Here is a 15925-nt window from a genome sequence, read left to right on the forward strand (position 1 = left end):
GATTGACTAGACCTATAAGCAAGGAACCCGTTTCTAACCTTTCACCAGGATCAAAGCCTAATCAACGTCTTTGTGAGAGTGAATTGGAGTGTCAAGGAAAGATCAGTAGCTCATGTTCCCGGTGCTAATCAGTGACTGTATTACGCTCTGATAATAGGGGTTGATTGTCCTTAATGAGGCCTGTTTAACGACTGCACGGCACTTCAGCGCAGGCAATGAGAGCAAGTCATAAAGGAGATCGATCTGCTGCTCGATTGACCGAATCCCTCACGTCTGGAACCCTCAAACCTGCATTTCGCGACAAGGCAGTCCTTCAACATCCTCCGTGCGGGGGGGGGTGTTGAGCGGAAAGCAGTCCCGTTTAGCCGATGACAAATACAAACATTTTTTTTTATTCCACCCCCCTCCCCTTACAAAGCCCCTCATAAACATGGTGCACGGTGACCTTGTACTCTGCCCCCACCTTGCTAATAATCAATGCTCAGGAAATTAGCAAGCTGCAATCCACAATAATAATAGCACCCGTGCTCATAAATCTTAATATTAAAGTTCACTTTGATAATACTTCAAGGGCTTTAACCAGCTGTCTTGACGCCTGGACTCAGTGATGTGTGATTCTGGGGTCTCCACAGTGTCCGGTGTTCATGGTGGGTGGTGGGGGCTTGTTTGTGCGACTATAGACAAGAGTCAACATCGGTAGTGTAGCTTTGATGGTACAATGCGCAGGAATCTCTGCACGGTCAGTCCAGTGCGTGCACTGCGCATTTCAAAGGAATCTCAAACCTGGGGGAAAAAACCCTCATGGGATCGGCCCAAGTAGTGGGTGACCCCGGGCATTGTCCAACTGGACTCCCTGCCCCTTTATTGCAGCTACATTCAGGGACGTCTACCCCCTTCGCCCGTGCCCTGTGGGCACCGTGGGGAACTGGGGCGCCTCATCGACCTCTTAAATCACGTTTTGGCTTCAGGTTTTAGGTTTCATTTGTGTTCCGTTTCAGGCAGTGACCCTTTCAGGGGGTGCCCCCTTTTGATTTGTCCCTCAGGTTCCCCGATGTCATTGAATCGGTTATTCGATTTCACCACACCGGCCTCCCCGAACAGGCGCCGGAATGTGGCGACTAGGGGCTTTTCACAGTAACTTCATTTGAAGCCTACTCGTGACAATAAGCGATTTTCATCTCCTTTTTCACTGAGGGGGGGGACAGCAATGGGGTAAGTGGAGTCCCTCTATGACGTGACCCTTCTGTGATTCTATGGCGCCCCCGAATCGTTCCTTATGATAATCCTTCGACGAAGTTCCTTGTGGCATTTAATGCCATTGAGGGTGCTGGAGAAATTGAATGTGTCGGTATTGCTGGAGGAAGATTGAAGGGGCAATCTTATTGTCCTCCAAAGGTAAGTGATGCTGAAGGAGGAATGGGTCGTCACGCTGTGCAGTGGGGAGTTAACGTATTGTGTGGCCCTCCCCTCAGTGGTCCGGTGAGGAAGGTGGGTGGGGAGTGGGCTGGGTTGGAGAGCCGCGTGTTGGTGGGTGCTGGGCCCAACAGGGGAGCGGAATCCGTGGCCCTTACGGCTGTCCCTGGGCGAGAGAGAAATCCCATCTCTCCAAGGCTCCTTCGACAGCACCTTTCAACCCCCCCCCCCCCCCCCCACCCGCGATCTCCACTACCTCAGAGGATGTGGAAGAAGGCGAACGAATGACCCCCAAGTGGTTGCAATGAAACATTCAGAACAGGGAGGTTTATCCAAGAATGTTTTTATTCCCCATTAATTACTTCTACCCATTCCCCCGGAGCACAGGAGGAGCATACTCGTCAATACCAATGCAGATCATTGCCAACGATCAGATTTAACAGAAGCGTATAAAGAGAAAGGTAACCGGATTTTGCTTTGCTGCACTCGGGATGAAGGGATGCACGTGTAGATGACACTGGACACATTTCACACTGATCCTCGGTGAGGAAGCTGCTCTGTCAGGACGAATGTTGTCCCAGACTCCATTCGAACAGCGCACTAATGTGGACACCCAGACCCTGCAGTCCCTCAGACGTAAGCATTCTTCCCGTAGTTACTGGCGTTGTCCACCTCCGAGGTCAATTTCCTCGACACGGTTCCCGCTCCCGGTGTCGATCTGGAAGCTCTGTATGTGTACGTGTACTGACTGCATAAAAGGGAGACAGGAAGTCATGGTGTCGGTAACACAAGCCCCGTCACCGTGGTGTCGGAGAGACTCTCTCGCGTCGCTGGCCTGTGTCAGGGCAGTGGGGTGGTTGCATTGCCCAGGGTGGGCCCAATGCCCAGGGAGGCCTCAGTGTCCAGGGCCAGGGCCCAGGCTTGCTCCAGTGTCCAAGTTATGGTTAGACGCTGAATCCAGTACCCAGGAAATGGTCAGTTCCTGTGGCCAGTGCCCAGGGTGGGGTCAGTGCCCTGGGAGGGGGTCAGTACCCAGGGAATGGTCAGTTCCTGTGGCCAGTGCCCAGGGAGGGGTCGGTACCCAGAGCCAGGCCAGTGCCCAGGGAGGGGTAGGTACCCAGAGCCAGGCCAGTGTCTGGGGAGGGGCAGATCAGTGTTCATTGGGGGCAGAGTGGTGTTGGGGGGAAATCAGGGAGGTGAGCAACGCAGTGTCTAGGAAGAAGAACGAATGCCAAGGGTGGGGAAAGGCGGGGGCGCAGGGGGTGGGAGCACGGGGAGGAGTGCGGGAGAAGCTGTGCCCGGGTGGAAGACTGTCCTGTGTGCGATAAACCGTGAGTTTGCTCTCCGTCACACTTACCCGGTGGCCCCTCTGGCCGCTTTACAAGACAGACACAGGCAGATCCCTCCAATCAGCTCCAGAGACCCCCCAGCCCAGCCAATGTACAGGCCTGGTCCAAGCTCATACCTTGAAGCACAGAAGGAGATTACCATGGTTACCAACGTGGACACCCCCAAGGTCAATGTGTATCAGCCGCGTAAATACACGACCCCCACCCCAGACCTCCACAAGTAGCTGCTGGCGTTTGTTCCGATTTCTCAAAGTTAATGCAGTTGTTTAAACTCAAACCTGGGGAACATGTTCATTATTTAATTACATCAGAGACTCCAAAGATACTGACTGCAAGCCTGAAGGATCATGGGGCAAAGGCTCTGAAACACAGAGGGGGCAAAAGACTCATGGAGCGAGGATAAGAAACTCTAAAAGGGACAAGTTTGGTGACCAGTTGGTGAGTATGTTTCAAACAAATCCTTAGCGAAAGAGAAAATGCTGGAAAATCTCAGCAGGTCTGGCAGCATCTGTAGGGAGAGAAAAGAGCTGACGTTTCGAGCCCGATGACTCTATGTCAAAGCTAACAGACAGAGAAAGTGGGAAATATTTATATTGTGGAGTGAGAATGAAAGATGAGTCATAGCCACAGAGACCCAGGGAAGCCGGGTGCTAATGGCCACAGAAACCAAGGGAACAGAGTGCTAGTGGCCACAGAAACCAAGGGAACAGAGTGCTAGTGGCCACAGAAACCAAGGGAACAGAGTGCTAGTGGCCACAGAAACCAAGGGAACAGAGTGCTAGTGGCCACAGAAACCAAGGGAACAGAGTGCTAATGGCCACAGAAACCAAGGGAACAGAGTGCTAATGGCCACAGAAACCAAGGGAACAGGCTGCCAATGGTAGTCCCCAGAGAGGACAAAATATGTGAAAGGTCAAACAGCAGGGAAACTAACATCAGAGGGTAAACTGTAGGTGTGGAGGGAGGAGAAGGGGAAAGCAAAGAGGGGAACGGCGAAGGAAAGGTGGATAAGATTGGGGGGGTGGGGGGGAATTTAAATGTATATTAAGAAAAAAAGAAATGGTAAAAGACAGATAAAATGAATTGAAAACAAATGGGTCGAGGTGGGGGTAGAGCTAATCATCTGAAGTTGTTGAATTCGATGTTGAGACCGGAAGGCTGTAGCGTGCCTGACCAGAAGATGAGATGTTGTTCCTCCAGTTTGCATTGAGCTTCACTGGAACATTGCAGCAGGTCAAGGTCAGACATGTGGGCCTGGGAGCAGGGTCCTGTGTTAAAATGGCAAGCACCAGGAAGGTCAGGGTCCTGTTAGTGCACAGACCGAAGGTGCTCAGCAAAGCAATCACCCAGTCTGCATTTGGTCTCTCCGATATAGAGGATAAATCCTTAGTATGTCTCAAATTTATTTCCGTTAAATTCAGGAATAGAGTTATGGCAAGACACGCCAGTTCCAGAGAGTGTGAATCCTGTTCCATGTGGAGTAAGAGTTCTCTCCTGTTTGTTCCTGTTTGTTCCCTTATTTCCCCTTTTATTTTCTCTGTTACATTTTTGATCCATGGATGTTTTTATTTTTTAAATTTAGAGTCCCCAATTAAATTTTTCCAATTAAGGGGCAATTTAGCGTGGCCAATCCACCTACCCTGCACATCTTTGGGTCGTGGGGGTGAAACCCGCGCAGACACGGGGAGAATGTGCAAACTCCACACGGACAGTGACCCATAATCGAACCTGGGACCTCGGCGCCGTAAGGCAGCAGTGCTAACCCACTGCGCCAACGTGCCGCCCTGATCCGTGGATGTTTAATGGACCTGTGACTTAAAGGCAAAGCAGGCTGTATCTTTCCTTCCAACAGCGGGATCGAGAAGGCCGCGCTGTTTAAAGACTGGTGATTGGACATCGGCTGGCCTCCGCGATGACCCAACAACAACAAAGAAACAACAAAGAAAATTACAGCACAGGAACAGGCCCTTCGGCCCTCCCAGCCTGCGCCGATCCAGATCCTTTATCTAAACCTGTCGCCTATTTTCCAAGGATCTACTTCCCTCTGTTCCCCGCCCGTTCATATATCTGTATAGATGCATCTTAAATGATGCTATCGTGCCCGCCTCTACCACCTCCTCTGGCAAAGCGTTCCAGGCACCCACCATCCTCTGTGTAAAATACTTTTCAATTATTTGGCACAAAGGGCTGGGCTCCGCCCGGGAACCGGTGGTGACTTGATCTGATCCCACTGGAATGCTTTCAAGAGCTTCAAGGGTTGGGTTTTAGGTCCCACTTTTGATTCTGCAGCTTGGATGGAGGGTTCCGACTCATTAACTCCAAAACGGTCCAGATAAACTCGCTCCATTAGGCTACAATGAGGGCTGACTCTCTCGCCAGCAAGGCTGGGTGTCATTTTCCCGAGACTGTGAAGGCTGGAGGTTGCACCATGAGCTGGAAGCAGGGTCCAAAGTGAGACCGGGTGGCTCAGGAAAGAAATAGGCCCAAGTGTGAGCCTCGGGTTGAAGGCCCAGATTGAAAGGGGTGACAGTGACTGCCCAGAAGGCCTGCTGCTGGTAAGCACCACTGTGAATGAAAGGATTGGCCAACAAGAGCTGCAAACCAGAGACTTTGATCATCGAGCAAGCTGTGAGGAAAACCCACTATGGAACCACCCTTGGAAGCACAGCCTCTTGACTTTTGACCTTCATCCTTATTATTTTCACCCTTTCACCCCTCTCTTGTTTGTCTGTCTGTGTGTGTGGGCAGAGGGGAGACAGCTAAATGGGGCTAATAGGTTCCCTTGCTTGCTATCTGGCTCAATTTCCTGCATATTTCATCATTCTTGTTACAAATAAACAGTAATTGTGTTTCTATATACAAACCTCGTGACTCTGAACATTGGGCCGCTAAGGGTGAAAGAGGTCAGGACATTTATAAACGGCTGTGGAGCTGGTAATGACCGTGTATTTGCTCAGGGGGGGGGGGGGGTAACAGTGGGGACTTCAGGATACTGCTTGTGACATAGAATAGCACTCCTGCAAAACTGCGTCCCCACACTGTCACACACACACACTCCAGTTAAACTGTCTCCCCACACTGTCACACACATACTCCAGTTAAACTGTCTCCCCACACTGACACACACACACTCCAGTCAAACTGTGTCCCCACACTGTCACACACACACTCCAGTTAAACTGTCTCCCCACACTGACACACACACACTCCAGTCAAACTGTGTCCCCACACTGTCACACACATACTCCAGTTAAACTGTCTCCCCACACTGACACACACACACTCCAGTCAAACTGTGTCCCCACACTGTCACACACACACTCCAGTTAAACTGTGTCCCCACACTGTCACACACACTCCAGTTAAACTGTGTCCCCACACTGTCACACACACACACTCCAGTTAAACTGTGTCCCCACACTGTCACACACACTCCAGTTAAACTGTGTCCCCACACTGTCACACACACACACTCCAGTTAAACTGTGTCCCCACACTGTCACACACACACACATACTCCAGTTAAACTGTGTCCCCACACTGTCACACACACACACTTCAGTTAAACTGTGTCCCACACTGTCACACACACACTCCAGTTAAACTGTGTCCCCACACTGTCACACACACACTCCAGTTAAACTGTGTCCCCACACTGTCACTGACACACACTCCAGTTAAACTGTGTCCCACACTGTCACACACACACTTCAGTTAAACTGTGTCCCCACACTGTCACACACACACACTCCAGTTAAACTGTGTCCCCACACTGTCACACACACACTCCAGTTAAACTGTGTCCCCACACTGTCACACACACACTCCAGTTAAACTGTGTCCCCACACTGTCACACACACACTCCAGTTAAACTGTGTCCCCACACTGTCACACACACACTCCAGTTAAACTGTGTCCCACACTGTCACACACACACACTCCAGTTACACTGTGTCCCCACACTGTCACACACACACTCCAGTTACACTGTGTCCCCACACTGTCACACACACACACTCCAATTAAACTGTGTTCCCACACTGTCACACACACACACTCCAGTTAAACTGTGTCCCCCACACTGTCACACACAGACTCCAGTTAAACTGTGTCCCACACACTGTCACACACACACACTCCAGTTAAACTGTGTCCCTCAGACTGTCACACACACACACTCCTGTTAAACTGTGTCCCCACACTGTCACACACACACACTCCAGTTAAACTGTGTCCCCCACACTGTCACACACACACTCCAGTTAAACTGTGTCCCACACACTGTCACACACACACACTCCAGTTAAACTGTGTCCCCACACTGTCATACACACACTCCAGTTAAACTGTGTCCCCACACTGTCACACACACTCCAGTTAAACTGTGTCCCACACTGTCACACACATACACTCCAGTTAAACTGTGTCCCCACACTGTCACACACACTCACTCCAGTTAAACTGTGTCCCCACACTGTCACACACACACACTCCAGTTAAACTGTGTCCCCCACAATGTCACACACACACACTCCAGTTAAACTGTGTCCCCACACTGTCACACACACACTCCAGTTAAACTGTGTCCCCACACACACACACCAGTTAAACTGTGTCCCCACACTGTCACACACACACTCCAGTTAAACTGTGTCCCCACACACACACTCCAGTTAAACTGTGTCCCCACACTGTCACACACACACACACTCCAGTTAAACTGTCCCCACACTGTCACACACACACACTCCAGTTAAACTGTGTCCCTCACACTGTCACACACACACACTCCAGTTAAACTGTGTCCCCACACTGTCACACACACACTCCAGTTAAACTGTGTCCCCCACACTGTCACACACACACACTCCAGTTAAACTGTGTCCCCACACTGTCACACACACACACTCCAGTTAAACTGTGTCCCCACACTGTCACACACACACTCCAGTTAAACTGTGTCCCCACACTGTCACACACACACACACTCCAGTTAAACTGTGTCCCCACACTGTCACACACACACACTCCAGTTAAACTGTGTCCCCACACTGTCACACACACACACTCCAGTTAAACTGTGTCCCCACACTGTCACTGACAACACTCCAGTTAAACTGTGTCCCCACACTGTCACACACACACACTCCAGTTAAACTGTGTCCCCACACTGTCACACACACACACACTCCAGTTAAACTGTGTCCCACACTGTCACACACACACACTCCAGTTAAACTGTGTCCCCACACTGTCACTGACACACACTCCAGTTAAACTGTGTCCCCACACTGTCACACACACACACACTCCAGTTAAACTGTGTCCCTCACACTGTCACACACACACACTCCAGTTAAACTGTGTCCCTCACACTGTCACACACACCAGTTAAACTGTGTCCCCACACTGTCACACACACACACACTCCCGTTAAACTGTGTCCCCACACTGTCACACACACACACTCCAGTTAAACTGTGTCCCTCACACTGTCACACACACACACACCAGTTAAACTGTGTCCCCACACTGTCACACACACACACTCGAGTTAAACTGTGTCCCACACTGTCACACACACACTCCAGTTAAACTGTATCCCCACACTGTCACACACACACTCCAGTTAGACTGTGTCCCCACACTGTCACACACACACTCCAGTTAAACTGTGTCCCCACACTGTCACACACACACACTCGAGTTAAACTGTGTCCCACACTGTCACACACACACTCCAGTTAAACTGTGTCCCCACACTGTCACTGACACACACACTCCAGTTAAACTGTGTCCCCACACTGTCACACACACACACTCCAGTTAAACTGTGTCCCCACACTGTCACTGACACACACTCCAGTTAAACTGTGTCCCTCACACTGTCACACACACACACTTCAGTTAAACTGTGTCCCACACTGTCACACACGGTCCAGTTAAACTGTGTCCCCACACTGTCACACACACACACTCCAGTTAAACTGTGTCCCCACACTGTCACACACACACACTCCAGTTAAACTGTGTCCCACACTGTCACACACGGTCCAGTTAAACTGTGTCCCCACACTGTCACACACACACACTTCAGTTAAACTGTGTCCCACACTGTCACACACGGTCCAGTTAAACTGTGTCCCCACACTGTCACACACACACTCCAGTTAAACTGTGTCCCCACACTGTCACACACACTCCAGTTAAACTGTGTCCCACACTGTCACTGACACACACTCCAGTTAAACTGTGTCCCACACTGTCACACACACACACTCCAGTTAAACTGTGTCCCACACTGTCACACACACACACTCCAGTTAAACTGTGTCCCCACACTGTCACACACACACACTCCAGTTAAACTGTGTCCCACACTGTCACACACACACACTCCAGTTAAACTGTGTCCCACACTGTCACACACACACACTCCAGTTAAACTGTGTCCCCACACTGTCACACACACACACTCCAGTTAAACTGTGTCCCACACTGTCACACACACACACTCCAGTTAAACTGTGTCCCCACACTGTCACACACACACACTCCAGTTAAACTGTGTCCCCACACTGTCACTGACACACACTCCAGTTAAACTGTGTCCCCACACTGTCACACACACTCCAGTTAAACTGTGTCCCCACACTGTCACACACACTCCAGTTAAACTGTGTCCCCACACTGTCACACACACACTCCAGTTAAACTGTGTCCCCACACTGTCACACACACACACCAGTTAAACTGTGTCCCCACACTGTCACACACACACACTCCAGTTAAACTGTGTCCCCACACTGTCACACACACACACTCCAGTTAAACCGTGGCCCCACACTGTCACACACACACTCCAGTTAAACTGTCCCTCACACTGTCACACAGACACTCCAGTTAAACTGTGTCCCCACACTGTCACACACACACACTCCAGTTAAACTGTGTCCCACACTGTCACACACACACTCCAGTTAAATTGTGTCCCCACATTGTCACACACACTCCAGTTAAACTGTGTCCCCACACTGTCACACACACACACTCCAGTTAAACTGTGTCCCCACACTGTCACTGTCACACAGTCCAGTTAAACTGTGTCCCCACACTGTCACACACACACACTCCAATTAAACTGTGTTCCCACACTGTCACACACACACACTCCAGTTAAACTGTGTCCCCACACTGTCACACACACACACTCCAGTTACACTGTGTCCCACACTGTCACACACACACACTCCAGTTAAACTGAGTCCCCACACTGTCACACACACACACTCCAGTTACACTGTGTCCCCACAATGTCACACACACACACTCCAGTTAAACTGTGTCCCCACACTGTCACACACACACTCCAGTTAAACTGTGTCGCCACACTGTCACACACACACACACTCCAGTTAAACTGTGTCCCCACACTGTCACACACACACTCCAGTTAAACTGTGTCCCCACACTGTCACACACACACACTCCAGTTACACTGTGTCCCCACACTGTCACACACACTCCAGTTAAACTGTGTCCCCACACTGTCACACACACTCCAGTTACACTGTGTCCCCACACTGTCACACACACACTCCAGTTAAACTGTGTCCCCCACACTGTCACACACACACACTCCAGTTAAACTGTGTCCCCACACTGTCACACACACACACTCCAGTTAAACTGTGTCCCCACACTGTCACACACACACACTCCAGTTAAACTGTGTCCCACACTGTCACACACACACACTCCAGTTAAACTGCGTCCCCACACTGTCACACACACACACTCCAGTTAAACTGTGTCCCCACACTGTTACACACACATACTCCAGTTAAACTGTGTCCTCACACTGTCACACACTCCAGTTAAACTGTGTCCCCACACTGTCACACACACACACACTCCAGTTAAACTGTGTCCCACACTGTCACACAGTCCAGTTTAACTGTGTCCCCACACTGTCACACACACACACTCCAGTTAAACTGTGTCCCCGCACTGTCACACACACACACTGCAGTTAAACTGTGTCCCACACTGTCACACAGTCCAGTTAAACTGTGTCCCCCACACTGTCACACACACACACTCCAGTTAAACTGCGTCCCCACACTGTCACACACACACATTCCAGTTAAACTGTGTTCCCACACTGTCACACACACACACTCCAGTTAAACTGTGTCCCCACACTGTCACACACACTCCAGTTAAACTGTGTCCCCACACTGTCACACACACACACTCCAGTTAAACTGTGTCCCACACTGTCACAGACACATACTCCAGTTAAACTGTGTCCCCACACTGTCACACACACACTCCAGTTAAACTTTGTCCCACAATGTCACACACACACACTCCAGTTTAACTGTGTCCCACACTGTCACTGACACACACTCCAGTTAAACTGTGTCCCCACACTGTCACACACACACACTCCAGTTAAACTGTGTCCCACACTGTCACAGACACACACTCCAGTTAAACTGTGTCCCCACACTGTCACACACACACACTCCAGTTAAACTGTGTCCCCACACTGTCACACACACACACTCCAGTTAAACTGTGTCCCCACACTGTCACACACACACACTCCAGTTAAACTGTGTCCCACACTGTCACACACGGTCCAGTTAAACTGTGTCCCCACACTGTCACACACACACACTTCAGTTAAACTGTGTCCCACACTGTCACACACGGTCCAGTTAAACTGTGTCCCCACACTGTCACACACACACACTCCAGTTAAACTGTGTCCCCACACTGTCACACACACTCCAGTTAAACTGTGTCCCACACTGTCACTGACACACACTCCAGTTAAACTGTGTCCCACACTGTCACACACACACACTCCAGTTAAACTGTGTCCCACACTGTCACACACACACACTCCAGTTAAACTGTGTCCCCACACTGTCACACACACACACTCCAGTTAAACTGTGTCCCACACTGTCACACACACACACTCCAGTTAAACTGTGTCCCACACTGTCACACACACACACTCCAGTTAAACTGTGTCCCCACACTGTCACACACACACACTCCAGTTAAACTGTGTCCCACACTGTCACACACACACACTCCAGTTAAACTGTGTCCCCACACTGTCACACACACACACTCCAGTTAAACTGTGTCCCCACACTGTCACTGACACACACTCCAGTTAAACTGTGTCCCCACACTGTCACACACACTCCAGTTAAACTGTGTCCCCACACTGTCACACACACTCCAGTTAAACTGTGTCCCCACACTGTCACACACACACTCCAGTTAAACTGTGTCCCCACACTGTCACACACACACACCAGTTAAACTGTGTCCCCACACTGTCACACACACACACTCCAGTTAAACTGTGTCCCCACACTGTCACACACACACACTCCAGTTAAACCGTGGCCCCACACTGTCACACACACACTCCAGTTAAACTGTCCCTCACACTGTCACACAGACACTCCAGTTAAACTGTGTCCCCACACTGTCACACACACACACTCCAGTTAAACTGTGTCCCACACTGTCACACACACACTCCAGTTAAATTGTGTCCCCACATTGTCACACACACTCCAGTTAAACTGTGTCCCCACACTGTCACACACACACACTCCAGTTAAACTGTGTCCCCACACTGTCACTGTCACACAGTCCAGTTAAACTGTGTCCCCACACTGTCACACACACACACTCCAATTAAACTGTGTTCCCACACTGTCACACACACACACTCCAGTTAAACTGTGTCCCCACACTGTCACACACACACACTCCAGTTACACTGTGTCCCACACTGTCACACACACACACTCCAGTTAAACTGAGTCCCCACACTGTCACACACACACACTCCAGTTACACTGTGTCCCCACAATGTCACACACACACACTCCAGTTAAACTGTGTCCCCACACTGTCACACACACACTCCAGTTAAACTGTGTCGCCACACTGTCACACACACACACACTCCAGTTAAACTGTGTCCCCACACTGTCACACACACACTCCAGTTAAACTGTGTCCCCACACTGTCACACACACACACTCCAGTTACACTGTGTCCCCACACTGTCACACACACTCCAGTTAAACTGTGTCCCCACACTGTCACACACACTCCAGTTACACTGTGTCCCCACACTGTCACACACACACTCCAGTTAAACTGTGTCCCCCACACTGTCACACACACACACTCCAGTTAAACTGTGTCCCCACACTGTCACACACACACACTCCAGTTAAACTGTGTCCCCACACTGTCACACACACACACTCCAGTTAAACTGTGTCCCACACTGTCACACACACACACTCCAGTTAAACTGCGTCCCCACACTGTCACACACACACACTCCAGTTAAACTGTGTCCCCACACTGTTACACACACATACTCCAGTTAAACTGTGTCCTCACACTGTCACACACTCCAGTTAAACTGTGTCCCCACACTGTCACACACACACACACTCCAGTTAAACTGTGTCCCACACTGTCACACAGTCCAGTTTAACTGTGTCCCCACACTGTCACACACACACACTCCAGTTAAACTGTGTCCCCGCACTGTCACACACACACACTGCAGTTAAACTGTGTCCCACACTGTCACACAGTCCAGTTAAACTGTGTCCCCCACACTGTCACACACACACACTCCAGTTAAACTGCGTCCCCACACTGTCACACACACACATTCCAGTTAAACTGTGTTCCCACACTGTCACACACACACACTCCAGTTAAACTGTGTCCCCACACTGTCACACACACTCCAGTTAAACTGTGTCCCCACACTGTCACACACACACACTCCAGTTAAACTGTGTCCCACACTGTCACAGACACATACTCCAGTTAAACTGTGTCCCCACACTGTCACACACACACTCCAGTTAAACTTTGTCCCACAATGTCACACACACACACTCCAGTTTAACTGTGTCCCACACTGTCACTGACACACACTCCAGTTAAACTGTGTCCCCACACTGTCACACACACACACTCCAGTTAAACTGTGTCCCACACTGTCACAGACACACACTCCAGTTAAACTGTGTCCCCACACTGTCACACACACACACTCCAGTTAAACTGTGTCCCCACACTGTCACACACACACACTCCAGTTAAACTGTGTCCCCACACTGTCACACACACACACTCCAGTTAAACTGTGTCCCCACACTGTCACTGACACACACTCCAGTTAAACTGTGTCCCCACACTGTGACACACTCCAGTTAAACTGTGTCCCCACACTGTCACACACACTCCAGTTAAACTGTGTCCCCACACTGTCACACACACACTCCAGTTAAACTGTGTCCCCACACTGTCACACACACACTCCAGTTAAACTGTGTCCTCACACTGTCACACACACACACTCCTGTTAAACTGTATCCCCACACTGTCACACACACACACTCCAGTTAAACTGTGTCCCACACTGTCACACACACACACACTCCAGTTAAACTGTGTCCCCACACTGTCACACACACACTCCAGTTAAACTGTCTCCCCACACTGACACACACACACTCCAGTCAAACTGTGTCCCCACACTGTCACACACACACTCCAGTTAAACTGTCTCCCCACACTGACACACACACACTCCAGTCAAACTGTGTCCCCACACTGTCACACACATACTCCAGTTAAACTGTCTCCCCACACTGACACACACACACTCCAGTCAAACTGTGTCCCCACACTGTCACACACACACTCCAGTTAAACTGTGTCCCCACACTGTCACACACACTCCAGTTAAACTGTGTCCCCACACTGTCACACACACACACTCCAGTTAAACTGTGTCCCCACACTGTCACACACACTCCAGTTAAACTGTGTCCCCACACTGTCACACACACACACTCCAGTTAAACTGTGTCCCTACACTGTCACACACACACACATACTCCAGTTAAACTGTGTCCCCACACTGTCACACACACACACTTCAGTTAAACTGTGTCCCACACTGTCACACACACACTCCAGTTAAACTGTGTCCCCACACTGTCACACACACACTCCAGTTAAACTGTGTCCCCACACTGTCACTGACACACACTCCAGTTAAACTGTGTCCCACACTGTCACACACACACTTCAGTTAAACTGTGTCCCCACACTGTCACACACACACACTTCAGTTAAACTGTGTCCCCACACTGTCACACACACACTCCAGTTAAACTGTGTCCCCACACTGTCACACACACACTCCAGTTAAACTGTGTCCCCACACTGTCACACACACACTCCAGTTAAACTGTGTCCCCACACTGTCACACACACACTCCAGTTAAACTGTGTCCCACACTGTCACACACACACACTCCAGTTACACTGTGTCCCCACACTGTCACACACACACTCCAGTTACACTGTGTCCCCACACTGTCACACACACACACTCCAATTAAACTGTGTTCCCACACTGTCACACACACACACTCCAGTTAAACTGTGTCCCCCACACTGTCACACACAGACTCCAGTTAAACTGTGTCCCACACACTGTCACACACACACACTCCAGTTAAACTGTGTCCCTCAGACTGTCACACACACACACTCCTGTTAAACTGTGTCCCCACACTGTCACACACACACACTCCAGTTAAACTGTGTCCCCCACACTGTCACACACACACTCCAGTTAAACTGTGTCCCACACACTGTCACACACACACACTCCAGTTAAACTGTGTCCCCACACTGTCATACACACACTCCAGTTAAACTGTGTCCCCACACTGTCACACACACTCCAGTTAAACTGTGTCCCACACTGTCACACACATACACTCCAGTTAAACTGTGTCCCCACACTGTCACACACACTCACTCCAGTTAAACTGTGTCCCCACACTGTCACACACACACACTCCAGTTAAACTGTGTCCCCCACAATGTCACACACACACACTCCAGTTAAACTGTGTCCCCACACTGTCACACACACACTCCAGTTAAACTGTGTCCCCACACACACACACCAGTTAAACTGTGTCCCCACACTGTCACACACACACTCCAGTTAAACTGTGTCCCCACACACACACTCCAGTTAAACTGTGTCCCCACACTGTCACACAC

At 50.2% G+C, this 15925-nt stretch overlaps 1 protein-coding gene across 1 annotated transcript in view; it reads right to left on the minus strand.

Moving 5' to 3' along the window:
• Positions 1-1739: 1739 nt before the first annotated feature.
• The window catches only part of LOC119958290 (claudin-15-like), a 76975-nt gene continuing 62789 nt past the window's right edge, over positions 1740-15925 (minus strand). The window contains exons 5-6 of the mRNA XM_038786723.1: positions 2771-2878; positions 1740-2161 (exon numbers count right to left, since the gene is read on the minus strand). Coding sequence (XP_038642651.1) covers positions 2044-2161; positions 2771-2878 — 226 coding nt within the window. The 3' untranslated portion in view covers positions 1740-2043. The remainder of the gene's footprint in view (positions 2162-2770; positions 2879-15925) is intronic.

This window comes from Scyliorhinus canicula, chromosome 29 (assembly GCF_902713615.1).
Source record: "Scyliorhinus canicula chromosome 29, sScyCan1.1, whole genome shotgun sequence".
Classification (NCBI taxonomy): Eukaryota; Metazoa; Chordata; class Chondrichthyes; order Carcharhiniformes; family Scyliorhinidae; genus Scyliorhinus; species Scyliorhinus canicula.